The sequence below is a fragment of the Lytechinus variegatus genome, chromosome 1 (assembly GCF_018143015.1).
Source record: "Lytechinus variegatus isolate NC3 chromosome 1, Lvar_3.0, whole genome shotgun sequence".
Taxonomy (NCBI): Eukaryota; Metazoa; Echinodermata; class Echinoidea; order Temnopleuroida; family Toxopneustidae; genus Lytechinus; species Lytechinus variegatus.
The window spans coordinates 34,966,688-34,988,971 of record NC_054740.1 but is presented as its reverse complement, the minus strand read 5'-3'; the positions used below and the strand labels follow the sequence as shown (position 1 = coordinate 34,988,971).

The 22,284-nt window shown below is 34.6% G+C and overlaps 1 protein-coding gene across 1 annotated transcript; it reads right to left on the bottom strand.

Moving 5' to 3' along the window:
* Positions 1-4,629: 4,629 nt before the first annotated feature.
* Positions 4,630-20,454, bottom strand: LOC121412501 (electron transfer flavoprotein-ubiquinone oxidoreductase, mitochondrial-like). The gene is made up of 13 exons (XM_041605306.1): positions 20,368-20,454; positions 16,747-16,860; positions 15,739-15,891; positions 14,093-14,251; positions 13,491-13,609; positions 12,788-12,865; positions 11,678-11,824; positions 11,155-11,220; positions 10,434-10,652; positions 9,075-9,243; positions 8,071-8,253; positions 7,270-7,491; positions 4,630-6,473 (listed from the first exon to the last, which is right to left on the bottom strand). The coding sequence occupies exons 1-13, from the start codon at positions 20,399-20,401 to the stop codon at positions 6,310-6,312; spliced, it is 1,827 nt and encodes a 608-aa protein (XP_041461240.1). The 5' UTR covers positions 20,402-20,454; the 3' UTR covers positions 4,630-6,309.
* Between the last annotated feature and the right edge of the window lie 1,830 nt (positions 20,455-22,284).

The following is a 22,284-nucleotide window of genomic DNA, read 5'->3' as shown; positions in this document are numbered from 1 at the left end:
TAAGGTTCAAATGGCATGTTGATTGATTAGTATCATTTAAATAACTTTCAGATTGTTCAGTACCAAAAGATGTGTGGATTTTTGGCCAAATTAGATTGAAGTGGTTGACCAAAGTTCTTGTTCTCATGAGTTGGAAGTGATAGAGATGTGGGTAAGATGGTGATGTAGTGATGACATAGTTGTTTAAGCAGGAATAGGAAATCCACTAAGACATGGGGTTGTAGAGCAATGAATGGAAGCAATAACTTTGAGGTTGTTAACCCTATCTAGGCCGGGGTATTTTGGGAGTTCATATGGCCGGGGGGGGCCTCCCAGGCCCCCCCTTAAGATCTCGGCCGTCGACCGCGCGATCGCGCCGAAAATCGGCACATGGGTTGCCTGGGACATAATCTACAAGACTGTATAGTAATTTTTTTCTTGTGAATTGCTATTAAGTGATTATGCTAATTTATGCGTAATTAGTATGCGAAATCATTCTTTTTCCTCTAACTCCCTAAATAAAGCTCCAAATGTACTAATTTTTGGTATAGAAACTCTTTGTGGTGTTCTTAGCAAGTGTACATGAAAAAAATTGCGAAATCAAATCATTTTCTTATGTAGTATATTGTTTTTTGCAATTTCTTATGTATTTCTTTGTTTTTTGACCTTTTGTTTTTCATTGTTTTTTTCAATGAAATTTGTTGGGGACTCTTCTGTGATCATAAAAAGCATAAAATAAAATAATTTAGACCAGCAAAACTAAAAATAATCATGCATTTATGAATTTTGGTTGAAAACACAAATTGCATTGACTTTGTACACGAAATCACGTTTTTGAGCAATTTTTGGTCTGACATGCACTTACATAATGTTGCGTAATTTCGGAACCGAGTACCCGGGTGACGCAAAATTGGTCTCAAAAGTTGCGCAAGACTTGAAAGTAAAAAGTCAGCGAGCGGCGCGGTCAAAAAATTTTGCGCGGCGAAAATATTGCGCGATTTGTTGAGGGGGGGGCCTCCGAGGCCCCCCCCCCCTAGATAGGGTTAAGGAAGCAGATGGATTCTAAAGTAGTGGGAGAGAAGAGAATGTATGAAAGTACTGAATTAATTTGATAGGACAGCATATGACTGGTCAGAAGATGGTGATGAGAGCAAGTTTAATCAATCAGGACCATCTCAACCCCAAGTACTTTCACAGTGCAGATGAATGATAAATTGTATGATTGAGGAAGCAAAATGATGCTGATGTCATGGAGGAAGTTCAAAATGTGGATGTTGTTTCATGAATAATTGCTTGAAGGTATTGCTTAACTTTGTGAGCAGCCGAGTTAAAAAATTCTCAAACCAAGATGAAACATGTGTACAAGTGCATGTATTAGAACTAATAAACCCTGAAAACAACCATTATTGAGAATGAAAAGCTAAAACTACAAGGCAAACCCTGATTTTGTAAATAAGCGTCTTATAGACACCTAAATAGTACACATAAGTGTATGGGGTGAAATTAAGATGGTGTTTCCGGTCACTTTATAATTTATATTACAATTTTTGAAGCACTAAATTATTTTCGAATGAAATTTTTTCTGGGCTTCATTTTTGTAACACATCACAGACACAGGTGACAAGTGTGACCTTCTAGCTCAGATTTTTTACAAGTCAAACGGTGAACCAATGTTAACCAATCACTTTAAAGTGGAATATAAATTACAATGCACTTGGTCACATTGTTAATCACCATACATGTGCATAAGTACCAAATTATCTCATTTTTTGTGAAACAAAAGATAAGGGCTTTAGAACAGAAATACAATAAAATTAGGTCACAAAAATTTCAATATCTCAACATGAAATTGTAATAGAATATATAAATTCAGATAATGAAGATAAATGCTGACCTGGAGCAATAAGCATAGGAAGTATTGGAATGATGTCACCAAAGATTTTTTTTCTTTTTTAAATTCAGTGTTGTTGTTTTTTAACATCTACCTGGTAGTACCAGTAGAGCATGCTGTAAAACCTCTATAACACAAATTTGATGATGATTACCTTCTTTGCCCCATTGAAATCGGTGGGTCTGGTATATTAATCAGGTCAATTTACACTGATTTTACCAAGGCCTATTAGATTTTTATTTGGCCATATCTTGGGCAACTGTGAACTGATTTGGTGTGTGTAGGTTTTTTTTGTGGTCTCCAGAAATATTGTTAAGGAAAAGCTTAAAAAGAAAATTGATGTCACAGTTTGGCACTCTGTCATTCATCTTATAAATATTATTTCTTTTTTTTCATTAGAAATTCTTATATAAGGAAAAAATCTGTCATTGGCAACAAAAAAAATCCTTGAAGGTCAAGTCCAACCCCAAAATGTTGATTGGAATCAATAGAGGAAAAACAAGCATACTGCTAAAGTATTCAAAATCAGATGTAAAATGAGAGATTTGACATTTTTAAAGTTTGGCTATTTTTCACAAAACAGTTCAATTACATGTAAACAAGAAATTTGATAATGTCCCTCAGTTAATATTTCTTTTTGTTTGAATTATTACAATATTTCCATTTTTACATATTTTTATTTGACAATTAAGACCAACTTTACTGAACCATCAAATGTTACAACTCCAGTAATTTCATGTGTAAAGGGAGGAATAAAATTTGATTCACATAAGAGGAAACAATTTGAATATTTAATATATATATATGTATACCAGTAATACATAAGAAACGGTGAGTGGGTGACATCATCAGTCCCTTCATTTGCATACAGACCAGGATGTGCATAGAACTGTTTTGTGAAATTCGGCAAATTTGAAAATGTCATTATTGTTCATTTTACATCCGATTATTTTTGATGCAATTTTCAATAATTGCTTGTTGGATTTTTCTTTTTCTTCACATCAAATTTTGGTTAGGATGGACTTACCCTTCCTGTGGCCTGTATCACTAAGCACTAAGATGCGTCTTAAGCATCCATAAGTCCGGTTATAGGACTTAGTGTAAGATGCATCTTAGCGGGAGTTTCACAAAGACCACTAAGACGCGTACCGTACTTGGTACCCATTTAACTAAGTTGCATACAGAGCGTAGCCTACGTTTCATTGAGACGAGACGAGACGTAGGAACTGTTCTTATATTAGTGTAATGTCATGTTTCTTAGTGGCCACAAACTGCAGGAGCGCTTCGACTTCGACCCTTTGGAAGTCCTTGCTTCTTTTTCTAGGCGTTTCCTAAATTTTTTGAGGCAAATGCATATTGTTATTAATTTATTTTATGAATTGCCCAACATCATGTCATTGCCTGTCTGTATACTACCAAATATGTTTATAGTAGAGGGGAAGGGGTAATGAGCACTATTTTTTGTACTCAACACCCCCTCCTCCCTTGAGAAAAAACAAAAAGGTAAATTTTTGGTTAATCTTTTGTTTTCATGGAGGTATCAAATACAACTTCCACTGCATACATTTCACTTTCAATATTTTACTTCTATATGTTGTCTTAAGAAAAAGGTTAATACCATACTTTCCCCATTATCCTCCTACAGTAGTCAAAATTATTTTAAAGTGACAAAATTCCTCCTCTCACGTTTTAGTCCCAGACGATGCAGACGAAAACTTGCGGGAAATTACTGCTTTTTATCTTCACACAAGGTCGAAGGTCACGAAATTAGGCTTCGTAGACTCAAAATCCAGACATCTTATTGTTGAAGACGCGTCACACACAGGACTTAGTAAAGAACTGTTTAGTGGAACTGACGCACCAACAGGACGTCAGTAAGACCCGTCTAAGTGTATGACGAGTCGCAGCGACACTAAGTACTGTTTAGTGAAACAGGCCCCTGGGAACTAGAATATAATTACATGAATACAATTTTTTTAATGGACATCACAGAATATGTAGTGAAACAGCACCAAGAAGACATTGAACATGTGCAAATATGACTGACCTATCCATTCTGGACTTGGGGGAAGAAAAAGGAAATATATTTTACTCCTCTAGATATTCAGTTTACCATGCATGTATTCTGAGTGAGTTCTGAGCAGTGAATGGCACGTCAACATGCAGTCAGGAAAGCCATTATCATAAAAATGGACGGTGGTTATCTATCTCTTCATTGAAGCCGGGTTTAATTTTAGAATTCAACAATTTTATTCTACACATCTCTGAGAGGTTCTTCATCCCGATTCAAATTCCATGCCACAGAATTTGATGAAATTAGTCTTACATTTTTTCTTGATTCATAACAAAATTGGCAACTGGCATTTCATAGAAGGGTGGTCTAAGGTAGTATTTGTGGCTTATGTATTACATGCACTTGATTAAGCATATACTCTGAGAAAGGTCTACAAGTTGATTCAAAGAATGCTATATCCATGCTCCTTGCTATTATGTCGAGATCATGTCTTACATGATATCTGTTTACTCAGAATAATTACAAATATGCCATTTTTAATTCAATGTCAGTTAAATATTGTCAAACTATTAGCATGATTTGTCAGGAGCATTCTTTCATTAATTTTTAGGTACATGCCATAAATTAAATGCACACAATATATCAAATTGGAATAAATTTGGGTTCATTTTGCAACTGCCTTGGTTAATTCAGGCTTCTGCATCTCATTAATCAAACAAATGCACAGCAAAACAGAGGGATTTAATCATGTGAAACAGCTTTATTGCCTTCAAACAATCATTTAGTATAATACAACTATACATTATATATTTAATTTCTTATTGAATCATAAGAGCACAAAACATAACTTCTTTGAATTTATATACAATGGTCCATGTATAACATTCATGCAATCACTATTAAATTGAAGACATAAACTCCAAAACGGCTTCAAAATACATTTGACAAATTGTGCGTTTTGCAAGAATACATTACAACGGTGCCCATGTTCTTCATGATGATACACAAATCCTCCTTAATTCCTGTCACAATAGACAAGTTAAGGATTACATATTCAAATTTCATGCACTTAATATGAAATACAGTACTAAAGCTCTAATGATTTCAAGAAAGAGTGTTACATGTACTGTATGTCAAAAGAATATATTTTATCATTTGAGAAAGAAACTTTCTATCCAGTGTAAACTACCCATATTCTCATATAACAAGTGGGTGTTTCATAAAGCTATTTGTAAGTAACAAATAAATTCAAGCATGTCTTATACAGCAGTAGAAAGGGTCATGAGTCCTGATTAAAGCTGTTTGTAATTTCCGAACAACTTCATGAAACACAATTTGTGAGAAAGATCTGTAAAAACAAATGTCAGAGAGATCTCAATAGATGCCCATAGCACACACATCTATTTTGTGTATCTTGGCCCTTCTATATATCTTATTAGAAGCAAATAAACTGATGTCAGCTACAGAAATCATCCAATTGGAATTGTCAACTTGTCATAAATTTCTAGCATTTATAATTGAAAAGAGAAGGGTTATTTCAAAATATACTCTGGAACAAGCAATTTTTTGTCACCTAGTTCATGGACCTATATCCTCCAACTTTTGAAAAGTGTATAACTGAATGACAAATCAAACACAGTCTAATGCCTTCTGAAGTTATTCCAATCCACATGATTTGCATTTGAATTGGTACTTCCATATAAAACTAGTAAAATAAAGATTTAGATGACTATAAGAGACGGTTGCATTGAATATTTACCCCAAGGATAGAACCAATCATACACCTTTGAAAAAAACTGTGACTACTTATTGAAATGAAATGCAGTAAGATTGGACTCTGGACTTTAAACAAATTCTCAGATGGAGGCTACTCATAGTCAAATGACCAATGAGAGAAAAAAATCCATGATATTACCCGATAGTTCTTTAGTTGTTTGATGTATAAATTAACTGACCATTCAGTAAACAGCCAACATTTAAATTAATGCCATTTCAATGATCAATATGTTAAATGCATACAGGTAGGGCAAGCTATAATAACACTTGCCCTAGCTAGAATTGATTGCATCCTGTATTCTATCTGACTGAATACAAAGCAATGACAAGTAAATGTCACAATCAATTAGCCTGTGGACTTCAAACTTCTTTAAAATCCCAGAGCTTTTGTACACCTGTTTCCTGTTTTCCCTGGGTTGAACAAAACACAATATGAAGAGTCCTTTTCCACTGCAAATTCTTCCAAATTCTCGCTTAAAGTCCCCAGACATTGTTGAATGAACCGAATAGTCAGTGATTTTCATTGCCTCATTTGATCTGAGCCAATCAGAAGCAAGGATTTCAGTAGCTTATAACAGTTATCTGTGAAAATCACTGAATTTTGGATTCATGAAATGCTCCCGTGGTGCTAGATGTACATGCATCGGAATCACATGCCGCTGTATGCCGGTCCACCTCCAGCCTCGGGTACCACCCAGTTAATGTTCTGACTGGGATCCTTGATGTCACACGTCTTACAATGGACACAGTTCTGAGCGTTGATCTGAAGTCTCATCGCATCACCATCCTCTGTCGGGACATACTCATATACACCTGAAATGAAGAGAGTGATAATTTGTCAATTAAATATACAATAAACAAATACATCAGGCTTTGAGAAAGAATAGTGGAATTATTTATCCCAGGTTGGTTTGGCAATTACTGTAGTAGTTTTACCAGTCCAACCGAGGATTAATGAAATTTCCACTATGCTTTCGAATGAAACGCCTGATATATTTGTTTTATATCCTACTTTTAATAATTTATAACCAAAATCTATGCGCTGAGCTTGCAAAGTCTGGTTACTTGCGTTGAATTACCTACTTTTCTCCGAGCCACCTCGCTCAGCGGAATGCAGATTAGTGCCTGCACCAGCGCATCACGGGACTTGCCTGGGAGAGAGAGCTTGCTGGCCGGTGCGCTCGAGAGTTTAGCTAAATATCCAGTTTTCTGAAATAATGACGTCAGAATATTGGTATAGCGAAAAATATATCGAGGTCTGACGTCACGCAACATCAAAGTTGAAATATATTTGGTCACATGATGCTATTTGAACCAATCTCTATAAAGGATTTAATCTATGTAGGATATAAAAAAATATATATACATTGACAAGAAAGCATAAACCAGGAGAACTGAGCTTGGCAGATAAACTTGGTCACTGCATCTGTATTGATTAAGTGACAGTGCACTATGTCTCTCGGTGTTGCCATATATGAAAACTTGAAAGTGAGCTCTAAAACCATTTGAATAATGAATGATTTTGTTAAGTTTGCAACAACAACAAAAACTGATCTGAATTCATTAAGTCCCCATAATGAAAAGGAAACTTCTTAAAAAACTGACTGACCTGCAGGACAGAACCTCTGTTCAGGCCCATCATAGAGGGCTAGATTCCTATTGACTGGGATGCTATCATCCTTGAGTGTAAGATGGGCGGGTTGATCTCCTTCATGGTTCGTACCGCTGAGGGCGACAGAGCTCAACAGATCAAAACTGATCTCATTATCTGGCTTGGGGTATTCTATTGGGGTGCACTCAGCAGCAGGCTTCAGGGAATCTGCATCCTTGCCTGCATGTCAATGGAAGCAGAGGGAGTGAAATAAATTCATTGATAAGAATACCTTCTCAACTCAGGGCTGTGTGACGTAAAAGAAATCAATCCCAATTGAAATCCATGAGGTCTATGGTAAACCAAGAACTAAAATATAAAACTGATGGTAGGATTAATGCATCACTTACTGTACTTACATTTTATTTCTTGATCTTAAATAACAGCAGGGGTGGGGGTGTTTAACAAAGTTAAATATGAATTAAAGTCATGCCCAAGTGCCCACACACATGATATTTTAAGTGTAATCAGAATAATTACTACATGGTAGAGCATGCCTCATGAATGAGATCTGACCAATGTAGTGATGCTTAATACACCACAAACAAGGAGTATAAATGCAACTCTTAGACTAAAATGGAACATCCCACAGCAAAAAGAGTCTACAATATATCATAAATTATCATATTACATGAACAAGAATCATTCTGATGTTCCATAACAAATATTTGTATTCAGAAATTTATTGTAAAATATCAAGGTTAAAATGGCTGCCCCTAGTTTCCTGCCTTTGATGAAGTCTAAAGACTCTGAACCTACCATGGTGTTTGAGTGTCCATGGTTCCTTTCCCCTAAGAAGGTAGTAGAAGATTCCTGTATACATGACACCTCCATAGAGACCTAGAGGACTGTTGAAAGCTGGACGTACATTCCTCACAGATACCAACTCCTTCCAAACCCAACTACTCTTCAGCCTGTCTTCATATTCTGTTACATTGACGCCTGCAAAAAACAGAAGTAACTGAAATGAATTGAAATTCATTGCACATCTTGAATGGGATATCCCATCTTATAGAAATTCATGATTCATTTTCATCGTCGAGGAAGCCTGCAACATCTAATCTTGTCCGTGATGAAGGATGAAAAGTCTGCTGTCATTATTTGTAATCTGCCATAACAGATTGCACTTGTTAGAAACGACACTCTGATGAATGCTTTGACGATTTGATAAAGCATGCTTGCTCCTTTTCCTTTCAAACGGGACAATGTGCACATATTCTAAATGATTGCTGGCTTTCCACAGTTTACATAGATTTTATAATCAATCTCAACTGTTAGTAGAAAAGGCTCCTACCATGAAAAATATTGTTTTTTCGCATTCATGCAATATTACCAAGCATTTCATACATTTCAAACTGTAAAGCACAACCCCCCCCCAAAAAAAAAAGAAAGTGAAGAGTGGTACACTAAACATATACATTACTTTTAATCAAATAAAATATTTTATAAAAAATATATCATACATTCTGAAAGGTTATACAGTTATACACAGGGTTGAATAATATAGACTTCATGCAAATTAGTTTATGCAAATAAGTGAGCTGATGTCATCAAAAGCAAAGTTAAAATATATACATAAAACTGGCTTCACAGTTGGTGATACTGGTATCTAGTTTTACATTCGTGCTCAATGGATGTAAACAAAATGCTATTCATGAAATGAGTCAGATCATCACTGCAGTAAGCTATAAAAGTTAGGAAAATTTTGAACTTGTTAATAAAAAATTTACACAATGGAAATATGATGATTTCAGTATACGCACCTGCTGTTTCAGATGAAGCATCTTCCTGTGTAAGACGATCATAGATAGCCTCGGCAGCGATCATACCACTCTTCATTGCATTGTGGGTACCCTTGATCTTTGGTACATTCATAAAACCAGGACTACATCCAATTAGAACACCACCAGGAAATGACAACTTGGGTATTGACTGATGACAAAGTGAAAAAATAAATAGAAAATGATTTATTAATAATAATTAAGGGTAATTCTATTAAATGGTCAATCGATATCCCCACTTCCATCATTCTCCTTTCTTACTTCACTAAATGAACTACTCATAAGAACAACAAACCATAGATAAAACCATTTCAGTATTAAGGTTCAAGATAAAGGGGTTAGACGTACATACATCTAGAGTTTCTAATAATAAAGCAACAACAAGGCAAAGTATTAGGTGCCATGAAGTTCTACCAGATGAAAGAAAAAAATCAAAATCGGTCAACAAATAAAGAAGAAGAAAATTATGTGAATTTCTAAAAATATGCATTAATTAGCATAAAATTTTTCCTAGTCACAATTTTCAAAATTCTGTGTTGAAATCTGGAGACCTCATGAAGCTCAACCACATGAAAGCAAAAAAAAATCTAAATCGGTCAACAAATAAAGAATTAGAACATTTTTTGTGTGAATTTTGAAAAATGTGCATGAATTAGCATATTTAATGATTTTCAATGTTTTGAATCCCCCACCTAGTGCTATCATATAAAGCAAACAGAATTGAAATCAAACTTATTATGACGAAGAAGCATTTTGAAATTTGGTCAACAAATAAAGAGGAAGAGGCATTTTCTTTTAATTACGAATTTTGCATAAGTTAGCATAAGTAATTTTCTACTCAAAATTTCAAAATTTTGTGTAGAAGTTTGGTGAACCTCATGAAGTTCTACCAAATGGAAGAAAAAAAATCAAAATCGGTCAACAAAGAAGAAGCATATTTTTGTGAATTTTAAAAATGTGCATAAATTCTGCGTACTAGAAGTTTTGATTTCTCCACCTAGTGCTATCATATAAAGGCAAACAGAATTGAAATTGGACTTGAAAAGTAGAAGCATTCTGAAATTGTGGACGGACAACAGACGACATACGCCATGCCGCGGCTATTAAAGCTCATCTGCCCTTCGGGCCGGATGAGCTAAAAATCCCAAAGTGCAAAGCAAAGAAGTTCTTAAATTTCAGTTTTGAATTCTGAGTTGAACCAATTTTTAATGCTTGTGAAAATGTCCATGGAAGAAGGTAAGTGATCAACTAATATGCCTTAACATATCACTGCCAAATGCTTGCTACTTTTCACATAGCACGTAGGACACAAAAGTCCAAGGAGCCTCATAGTAAACCTACCTGGAAGCCTCCTTCATTGAGAGCCCTAGCACCGTACGCTATCCTCTTTCCACCCTGGAAGGTGTCTTTGACTGATGGATGATGCTTAAACCTCTGGAACTCCCTGAATGGACTGAGATAAGGATTGGAGTAGTCCAGACCAACTACAAACCCTGCTGCTACAAGGGGTGTCCCTTCGTCTAGATGGTAGATGAAGGACCCACCATATGTGTTCTTGTTCTGGAAATGAGAAAGGAGAACTTAGAGTTATATGCAAAATTGAGGCTGCTCAACTGGACTTACAATAAATTCTATTTACATTTTGCTGGATGAATAAAAATATACATCACTTTAAAATGTATGACACATACACAGAGAAGGGAAACTTTTCCACATTGAATAAATGGATACAGACTTATATCAGTTTTAAACGTAGTCACACACAAAAAGGGTGCGATAGAACACAGCTCTCCACGTGTATTTGCATACACCACTCTCTGATTGTACCTTGTGAGGCAGATCAGTGTTGGGATGAAACGACTGGCTCACATTAGGAGTATTGAACATCATCCATCTGAATTTAACTGAAGAGGTAGTAGCCATTGAAATTTGACCTTCTACAGTATATAAGAGTTCTTTGATTTCATTTGTTCAGTTTATATCACATGAAGAAAATATCAATCATATTTAGAAAGAATATACAATATCTGAAATACTTGTCTCTCGCCTGAAGGATACGTACCAATGGCCAACCAATACTGTGTTCCACTCTGCCAGGGTGGTGTTTGCTAGGATCTACTTCCCATAGCTAAACAACAGAGAAAAACAGAAAGGAAACAGACTTAGAGTTGACATGTGAGATTACAATACAAGTAGATGTCTTAAATGATGTGGAGTGATAATTGAGATAACAAAAATCTATGCAATTACTTATGCAATTTTCTATTCAGTTCATTAAATCTTGTATGATCTATTCCTACATCTCCATCATCAACTCCCCTTTATATATTGACAACATTTTCCTGAAAATCATAATCATAACTTCACACTCTCTTTAACACATAAGAAAATATTTTACCTATCAAAATTTGATTTTCTTTTGTTGTTGCCTTTTACACCCTTTCTTTTAAAACCAACATTTATTCCAACCTTCATGGCACTATAGGTCATTAGTATAATGGTAAGTTCTTCCAATAGGACTAGTCACATGACTTTAACAGCTAGTCATGTGACTTGACATCTGACAGGTCAAAATGCAGACCTACCTCCTTGAGGCCTATTGCATAGGTTTGTGGCTCACAGTTTTCTCTCAGATTGAACTGAGTGTAGAGTTGTTTGGCAAGATGTCCATGGCACCCTTCTCCAAATATTGTAACCTTCGCATGGAGTTCCATCCCCCTCTCAAAAGTTTGCTGTGATTGGAGAAAACAATATTGATAGGAAAGTGAGCATCATCATCAAATGCTAAAATCAGGTACTGGCATTGTAGTAGTGAATTGTTGGAATGTGCCCTACTAATATTATTAATACTAAATACTGATTTGTATAGCAAAGAAACTATAAGCATGTTTTCTTCTGCGCTGTAATTAAGAGCTTATAAAATGCTTGAATAACAATAAAAGGGAAAAAGAAAGTACAGGAATTAATGGAAAGATTTTTAGTCTGAATCTGAACATTTATACTGATGGAGAGGATCTTAGGTAACTTTGGACACAATTTTTTTAATTGTTGATTCAACGCATTCAAGAAAATGACTATCCTTAACCTGTACTGAGCTAACAGTCATCAGCCTTACTTTTTACCTTATGTTTTTATTTGACACTAAACTCACAATCAACCTTAGCAGGGGGGGGGGGGGTCAGTTCTCTAATGGCAGTGTCAGCCATGCTGAAATAAGGGAACAAAAAGTACAGTGTGGTGTTAGCCACATTTGAAAATAATAACAATTATAATAATTGGATTTATATAGCGCTTTTTCCAGAGGATACAAAGTGCTGTTGATGGTTTAAGACAAGTTAAGTTTTATAGTTATATAAGTGTGTTTTGAGATGTTTGAAATAGACTTACTGCAGTCCTCGTAGCCCTTTCAAGATCATTTTAATGGGCAGTTAGAGTTTTGAAATTAATTATCAGGTGATTTAAGGTAGACTGATAGAGAAAACTTCAAGGATCTTTCATATACACATTTCTTTAATAATATTCAAATTGTATGACGATGTATAGAAGAAGTGTTTATTCCTCTTTTCTCTATTATTTTCTTTGTTTTGGGGGTGATATACACTGCAAATAAGATTTGCTTTACTGTTATCATGATTATTATTACTTAGCATAGCTACTTTGCTTGCTTGATAAGTCCTTGAGCATCTTTTACTTACCTTTGGAGAGCCATCTTTGGCCACACCTACATCACTAGTCGCTATACCCTTTAAACTACCATCCTCATGGTATAACAGCTGGAAAAGGTAAACAAAAAAATAAATATTACATAGATATATCCACATTATGATTTCTATAAATGACCAAATTGGACAAAATGAAAACCATGTTACATACAATATCATGTACCAAGAATGACTCTGTAGAAAGTGATACATTTTTCAGTTAAGTATCAAAATTAGCATGGTGCTCTGACATTAGTGGGTCTTTTCTCCAAAATATGACAGTACATGTTTTCACAGTTTTTAAGAGTTACTGGATTTTCTGCTAGCTTTTATCACTTAGTTACTAAAATATATGTCAAAACCTTTATGATAATAATAATAGGCATTTATATAGCACCATCTATCTAGAAATATACTATTCTGAGATGCAATGTTATTATTATTACCCCGGCTTTAGCTCAAGCTGCTGTTCAGCATTCATGCTTTCAAGGAATTAATCCTGCCAGGTACCCATTCACCTCACCTGGGTTGAGTGCAGCACAATGTGGATAAATTTCTTGCTGAAAGAAATTACGCCATGGCTGGGATGATGATTGAGTTTAAAGATTATGTCTCAAAATGATCACTCACGACCTTCAAAATTTGACTTAAATCTAGGCCTACTTAAATCCAATTAAAGTGATACAACTGTACTGACCTCACTAGCTGGATACCCTGGATAAATTTCTACACCGAGTTCCTCTGCTTGTTCACCAAGCCAACGTACAAAGTTACCTAGACGTACAATGTAGTTGCCATGATTGTTCATTGGTAGGCCTGAGAGAAAAGAAGCAAGAACAATCAGAAAATAGTCTTTCAATCTATGAAAACAATGAATAGTATAAATATAAAATGAACACCATTTTCAATGATAAAAACAAAATTGTGGGATTCTTTTTGTTTTGTTTAAGCAACAGATGTTGTATTGATCAAGCACTGAAAACTTCAATTTCGATTTAACTCTCTTTCAATATGATTTACAATTTTTTGTTCAACAGCCAACTCTTCAAACCACAAGATGGGAGATGGGTGACTCCTCCTCCTCCTACTACTACTTAAGTGGTGATGATGATAGAAATCATAAAAATAACAATCATAGCATACATAAATCACATATATAAATGGGGTAAACAACTTTCACAGGAAATACAAAGAACTGCTGTACTTATGGTTTATAATTCATTCAAATTTCATAAACAGGTAAAGGATCTTAGAGTAAGGTTTTTAACACTTATCAAAATGGTTCATCGATCAACTCACCAGGAAGCACAGGTATTGGAATGCGAGATTTCTCTGTGAGGAAAGAAAACTTATCTTCTTTCACCTCCGTCTTGAGAGGTGCTCCTCTATCCTTCCAGTCTGGGATGAGTTCATTCAAAGCATGGGGTTCCAAGCAAGCACCAGACAATGTGTGACCACCTGAAATAAGACATGGATATCAGTTGGAGGGACTGAGATAAAAACATAGTACTCTTTATCACTTGTAACTTCATGTTCTTCATTATTTTTGTCAAGATTGAACACATTTTAGTACTGAAAAGATTTAAAAGTAGAAAAAGAATTAAAAAAAAAACTTTTTTGTTTGAATAGATAATTCCACATAAACAAAATATTTGCAATGTCATGTTGTACAGAAGACCAGAGTAAAGATTTATATGTTTTCTTCTTTTTCACCCCTACTCATTCATTGAAACAATATTACAGCTACAACGAACTTTCTCATCAATGCCAGTTTTCAAGCTTAAATATATATTTAAGTTGATCTAATTCTCAATGAAAATTGCAATAATGATAATTGCTGTTTAGTTTATTTCTTTTTCTCTTCCAGAAAAATTAATTTGGTATATGATTATGAACACAGACTCTGTGGCACTGATGTGAGGTCACAGATAATATGGACTGTATATTAATTGGAATTAGGCACTTAAATGGCAAGCTCAGCTAAATTTAGGGAATGGACTTTGCACAGTACCCACAAATACTCCTAATCTAACTGACAAACACAATGATATTTGGTTTATGTACACAGCCTGAAACAAGTGTTTAAGATTTTTTCTCTTCATTTTTGCAGCACTGGAAAAAATATAATGTCTATTTTGGGCAATAAATAAATCAAACAAATGATAGCCAGCTATAATTATTTTGAGTAGTAGGTGTGTCTCACATCAAGTTATCTTTGACATGATAGAACTAATGACCCTGACACAGTTTACAACTTTGAAAATACATGTTGCTAATGTATGCGAACTCTCATAAATTGAAAATAATTGTCAGATAAATTGAAAATCATACCATAAAATATGCGAAATTAAAGATAAACGTCTACTTATTACTATCACAGAATTAGGAGAATAAAAATCAAAATATGACCTTCCTAACCTCTTTATAATAATAGACATGTGACTATCCAAAACAAACTACATTGTATTAGTCCCATTATGCAATTATTGTTTTGGGATTTGAAACAAGGAGAGTCAAAGATCTGAGCCAGTAAGCTTTTTCCCCCATTTTTAAATGAAAATTTAAATTTGTGATAGATTTTGAACTTATGATAAAAAGAATAGTTTCAAATTTCATAACTTCATTTTCTATACTTCATCCTTCTTTTCTTTTCATTTTTTCTCTTGGTCATGAAACTCCAAGAGGACAAGCCACATCCACCTATTCATGTAAATCAATGATCTGAGCAACTCATGTTCTGCCAAACATGTTGAGAACTGGCTTGTACAATAGGTCTATATATAATTCTGAACCATAAACCTGAAACAAAGATATTGTATAATATGAATTGCACAAATTTTGACCGAGGAAATGACATAAAATCTTTCTTTTAATGCCAATGTTATAATTTTAAAGCACTGTAATGAGAAGTTACTTTGTACAGCAACCCTCGCTAAATATCTCACCTATTTCAGCAGATTTTTCCACCACACACACCCTGAGATCTGTTCCTTTCTCTTGGCTGAGCTGTTTCAGACGTATCGCCGCTGACAACCCTGCAGGTCCACCTCCTACTATCACTACATCAGCCTCATCACCATAGCGTTCCATTTCCACATCTGAATCAATATCAAAGTATATTATTTATTTTAATACTTTGTACATCGCTATTGAAACATTGCATATTCAACAAATGATCCTAAAATATGATTTAAACCCTTACAAAAGGATACAGGGGACACAGTTTTTCTGCTCCGACAATGCATCATCCTGCAATGATGGACCCAATTACCAAACGATGAGAGGAAATAGTAAAACAGCTGTCATAAAATTACTTAATATCTTTTCTAGTGTGAATAGTCTTCTTTATCTGTCTTATTTCCCATTCGTAAGTATTCAAATAGAAATGATGTTAGCTGTGTAATCCAAATTTTGATGGAAATCGAACACTAACCAACTTGTTTCCCCAGTTCCAATAAATATGAACTTTATACTATGAAAAGTAGCATGAAAGGGGTATGAGAACATTGTTTGACATTTATTCATGGTAAATGATATACTGACTAACCTGGTCAAATGAGGGACATACAACGGATATCTCCCTGAACCACATAATACAGTATATTTTGTCCGTTGCACACGTGCACCAAGACTGCAGCTCATGCATAGAGCTCATGCACCAGTAGTGCGCATGTTGTAATGACGTATTTAACAGACCAAACTCGCACTGCATGACATGTTTTGCATCAAAATTCATAAATTTCATATGAAAAAATATCAATTTTAAGGTGTCATATAGACCAAATAATGATTTGTTTTATTTGTGCAATGGACAGAATACTTCATTCAGTGAAAGATGACATAACGATCCATTCAACGAGGCTACGCCTCGTTGAATGGATAATTTCATCTTTCACCTCAAAGTATTCTGTCCATTGCACTCATAAACATTCATTATTTGTACACTACATTACCTTTCCATCTTTCATCAGTCTCCCTTGGGATGACTGTGTAATGTGTGGTTATCTTGGGAGTATTTCCTGATGAATACTGAGCACATGATGACGCTCGTATAAACTGTTTCGCCGCTGTGGAAATAAAATTGAAATATTGTTAAGAAATAGATCAATAGAAGAAAAATTAAGCTTTGATGCAATATTCTAGGATGAAACCAATATATTGATCTGAAGAAATTGTAGCCTATGCAATACCTAATATTCACAAAATAAAATTCTTTTAGTGATTGATTTAATTTCAAAAACATATTTCAGAAATTTAGATAAAAGACGGCAACATATAACACTTGTCCATCACTGAAAATGCTAAGAAATTGTGATCACCTTGAGGTATCAACGTCAAACACTTAAAAAGTTATTATGAAGTGAAATCATTTTACCACATGATTCATTATATTTGTGTTAATCCATCCTAATTATAAAATGATCGGGTATCTACCAATATCGAAGAGGTCAAGACTCAATTCTGATTAAATTTGATTTTTCTTGGTTCGATTCAAAATATCTAGACCAAAACGCTTCGGTCTCTGTTATATTGGCTGTTCCACTGAACTCCGTTGGCTTAGTTTACCAATTACAGAGACCAAAGTTCTAACTCGATATGTACAGGGAGTCAATGGCCATATGTTTATGTACTAATTTCATAAAAACCCGGAAGTGGAGCTACGAGACAGCCGAAGTAAGTCACTGTTTTTTATTTTTTATTTAATTTTATTTTTTCCATTTTGTGCATTTCAGGGCAAAACTGAATATAATCTTTATTTTGGTCCAGTTCTTAAATATATTTTTAAAAAATAACCACAAAAATCAATAAGGCCTGTCGGGGCCAGAATTTTGCATTATTAGCCCCCTAATGGTGGCTGCACGATTGCGAGCCATCTGTGTACGAGGAGAAATAAAGAAATAAAAATTTAATGTAAAAAAAAATCCTCAAAATAGACGGCTACCAACTGTCTACCAATTATCATGATTAGATCTAGGCATAACAGTTTTTAGTCAGATCTATTCATCTAATATTGTTGTTCGGGTGGAGTTGTCCTTTTATTTTTTAATTTATGTTGGCATTACAAAATGAAAGAATTATCTTAATGTTTTTTTGGCATTATCGTGGAATTTGTCACCAGTCCATTCACTGCCGTTTATTTCGTCAACGGTGATGACTTCTTTCCACTCCCATTGACTTTGTACACAATGAGCTCATGCACACACACAACAACTAACAAGAGAGGTGACAAATTTCACGATAAGGCCATTTTTTTAAATTTTAATCTTATTATGAAATTTTGAAACTTTCATTTGAATACATTTTGACTTTTTTAAAATCTACTCGAGGCTTTGGGGACAGTCTGTTAGTGTTAGTAGGCCTACTTGAATGTGTGAAGGTCACTTTCAAACTTCCTACTTTTTGTAATTTTTATTAATTCAATACCGGTACACAGTACACAATATACGTTAAGCCTGAGTCGAATCGATTTTAAAATCGGTGTTCGATCGATGTCATCGAACACCGGTGCAGATTTTGCAAAATTGGTGCATCGAAAAAAAAAAAAAATACGTCGGCCGGCCGATTCGTTTGGTTTACACGATCAATCATCAAAATATCAGTAATGTCCAACTTTACTACTACTTACTTGATTTCTATTGCTCCCAAAATGAAACCGAATGAGTAATTATGATGCTATTCACCATTAATTTGAAGTTTATTTCGATCATAGTTCGAGTCTTACTCGTCTGCTCGTGCCGAGATAATTTATGCACGATGAATTCATGAATGGAAGTCATGGCCATCGATCGTGCATGCGCAGTACTGTTCTTTAATCAAACCAGAAAATGGCCGGAAATTGACGCGATCAACGTAAAATAAATCTTGCTTTCATGAACAATATTAAAATCATGACCATAGAACTTTATTTAATCGTAATATTTAACAATAATTTGCATATGATAATCATTAATATGAATTTAGAGCTTGATGTGAAACGTTTGTATTTCGTTTCAATTTTCAATGGCGGACATCTCATGACGATCGACTTGACTTCTTGAGTCGAGCTAGTGCACTTGTCTAAAAAAAATAATCATCACGTCAGGATTGATTCTCGAACATTGTCTACATGCAAAAACTCTGTTCAAGTTCGTAATATCACCATATAATAACATTTTACATGACAAAACAGAGAAAATTGCGTTTGATATTTTTTCCCATCAATTTGAAGCTAGTTTGTGCCCAACTTTGGACTCTGATTTCATGAATGGGAAAATATGTCATACGTCATCAAACACGCATGCGCATTGTGCTTATTTTCTCGGAGCTTGGAGGAGACGTCCAGAGATGGAACAACAACAGAAATAATCCCAGTATTATTTCTTCCATATGAACATAACATACTTTGCTGACATCGTCAATATTCTTAGTATGACCATAAAATCTTGTTAAATCGTAATAATTTAGATGAATTTAGGGCTCGATTCGAAACATTCGTATTTATTTTGATCGCATGCTCAATTGCGTCTAAAAAACTGGATTGTCATTATCAGGATTAATTCTCGAACATCGTCATAACTCATATTCCACAATCTTTCCTCACAATCGTTTTATCAGCATTGAATAGCAATTCAAATGACCATCCAGAGAAAATTACGTATTTATTCCAATAAATTTATTTGGAGCTCATTTTGGATCCAACTACACAATCTCAGGCAAGTTACAGCGCTCTCCGTTGATTGCAATTGTTTGCTGGCGCTGACGTCAAGCACGCCTGTCGTTTCGGGAGAGTGAGTGTACGGAGCTGCGGACGGGGCTGGTGAATGGACTGCGAATGCTAGTCGACCGAAATTCATTCGGATCGACTCTGCGTGATTCATGTCTTTATTATTGTTTCATTTTAAACTTATATGTTGTCATCTGCAAATATCATTGTTGAAGATATTTTGGGAAGAATTCTGCTTTGGTCCCCGGCCTTTTTTGTGTGTTTTGTGATCATGGAAAATACAAACGAACTTTGCTCTGTCATCTGCTTGTGCAACGCTCACCCGGCCATCGCCAGCGCATACCGTCAGTGCGTAGTGCATATGCAAAGCGCATCGCATCGACGCAAAAACAAAAGACTAAATTTTCCCCGCCTTCAATATTCGATGCATCGATGTTCGATCGAATTAGAGCTGTCGAACACCGGTTTTCAAAATAATCGATATGACTCAGGCTTAATATACGTCTCAATTTTAAACCTTTACTTCTTAAGTTTTCCATCCAATTACCTTAAATATTTTCGAAATTTCATTAAGATAAATATCCTCACTCATAATTATGATTTATGACAACGGCTAAATTAATCAGATCCAGCGAACCTCGCGCTCCAGCCAATGGGCAAGCTACGGCTAGGCGGAAGCCCGATTCCCGGACAAACAACACAGCAAAACAGAGGTCTAGGTACTCGATAACTCATTAAATTTCACCATTAAATACACGACAATCAAACAAATTTCAGTCACAAAAGTAACAAAATGTATTTCTTTACATTACATTTCACACTCGAACTTCTTGAAAAGAGAAATCCATGTGAAAAAGTAAAATTAACTTACCTGATCGGCTGTTCCGAATTAGTACCGAAGCCATCACCCTCGAAATTACTTATGAAATTACAATCGCGGATACCATAGAGAGTGTTACATCAGTAAAAATAAATGGGTTACATAACGAAAAAATTGTAGGAGAAACTAAGGCCTTGCAAAGATACGTTCTCACCATTAGAATAGAAGGGGAACTAAAAAAAATGGCGGTCTGTATAAAATGAGAAAGTTTTTTATTTCAGATGAAAACTTTGCATTTTCACACAGACCTATGAAATACATAGTTTCTATATTATTAAAATGAAAACTTTGTATTTTATACAGACCTAGGAATTGAGAATTAAACTTTCCTGCTCGTCTCCCAAAGTTGACATGGAGACAAAGAAAAAAGAATATATAATTCCCAACAAGTACTTTTTTCTGCCAACTGCGTAAGGAAAAATGTGTAATACTGAGATCTAAAACAGCAAAAATAAACTATAATTCAAGCCCAAGTAAGGCCACTGGCGAATCCTTATGAGAAGCAAAATTAAAATTTGTAATGTAAAAATGCCGCGTTGAAAGAGAAGTGTGCCCCCCCCCCCTTTTGAAAGTGAAGACCTATTCCTTTTTTTTTGCTTGTTAAATTTTTCTGGGATGAAAGCTCCATATTTTTTGTTCATAACCATTTTTTTCGCGCCCCCCCCCTTCTGGAAAATCCTGAATCCGCCCCTGCCTAAGGCCATGTCGGAAATTGTCAGCACCGTACACACTAAGAAATTTAATTGAATCTTGAGGATAAGATTTGATCAATTAATTCAGAAATTTCTTGTAATAAAATCCATCCCAAATAGACAAAATTCCAACAGGCATATATATGGCTTCAGGAAAATCAGATAAGGTTTCTTGTAATACATTGGTAAAGAATTGTTAGCTGCCACCCTCCCCTCATTGCTTGTCCATTGCTCTCCTGAAAGAAATAACAAATTACCAAGAATAGACAAAGAAAGTATACAGACTTCATAATTTATTATTACAAACATATACACACAAATAACAAATAGGGAAAGGCTTTTTTGTCTAATATTATTTTCTTAAATAAATACCATTTTGATTGTGACAATATGGGTTAACTGCAGGAAGACCTTGTAATATTTGTTCTTACAAATCAAATTTTGATGCAAAATATTAGCTACTCTAAAATAAATTTCTCTGTTTTTCCATAATATTGGAAATAATTTTCCAGACATCTTAGAAACACATTCCTTTCTGATTATAAAAAAACAAAATAAATCAAGATCTCTATACGAGGATATGAATATTTATATGAAATAATGAATAAAGCAATAATAATCCATGAAAAATCTAAATGAAACACTGTATGACAAACTTAAATGATAATTCAAGAATGACAGTGATTGTTAAATAATCACATAATCATGCAAAGGATATAAATCTTTAATATTCTGATAAAAATATCTTTCAACCCAATCCATAAAGCATTCAAACATGCACAAGATAACACCTAAAAAAGAATACAATATTGCAAAAACACGGCAAGATGAATATCATTTCTAAAAATAAAGTGCAACTATTAATTTCATTCTTTTGATATGCTGCAACAGCAAATTAATGTAAGAAGCAGAAGTTGCAGAGATTTTTTACATGCCAATCAAATGAAAATAGAAGCGCTACTTTTCCATGAAATCTAATGAGCTGTAATTGCATTCATTTCAAACAAACGACATATCACTCAAAATATTTATTCAATGCCTAATTTTCATCACAGTAACATGAAAATACTTCATAGAATTTATGAAAATAAATATTTAATAGCTCAACCATTTTAATTATCTATATTACATAACCTTTTATCGTGACATTGTTACTCATTTTTAACTTCATGAAGTATTTAGATAATTGCACAAGGTACGAATCAACTACACCCAA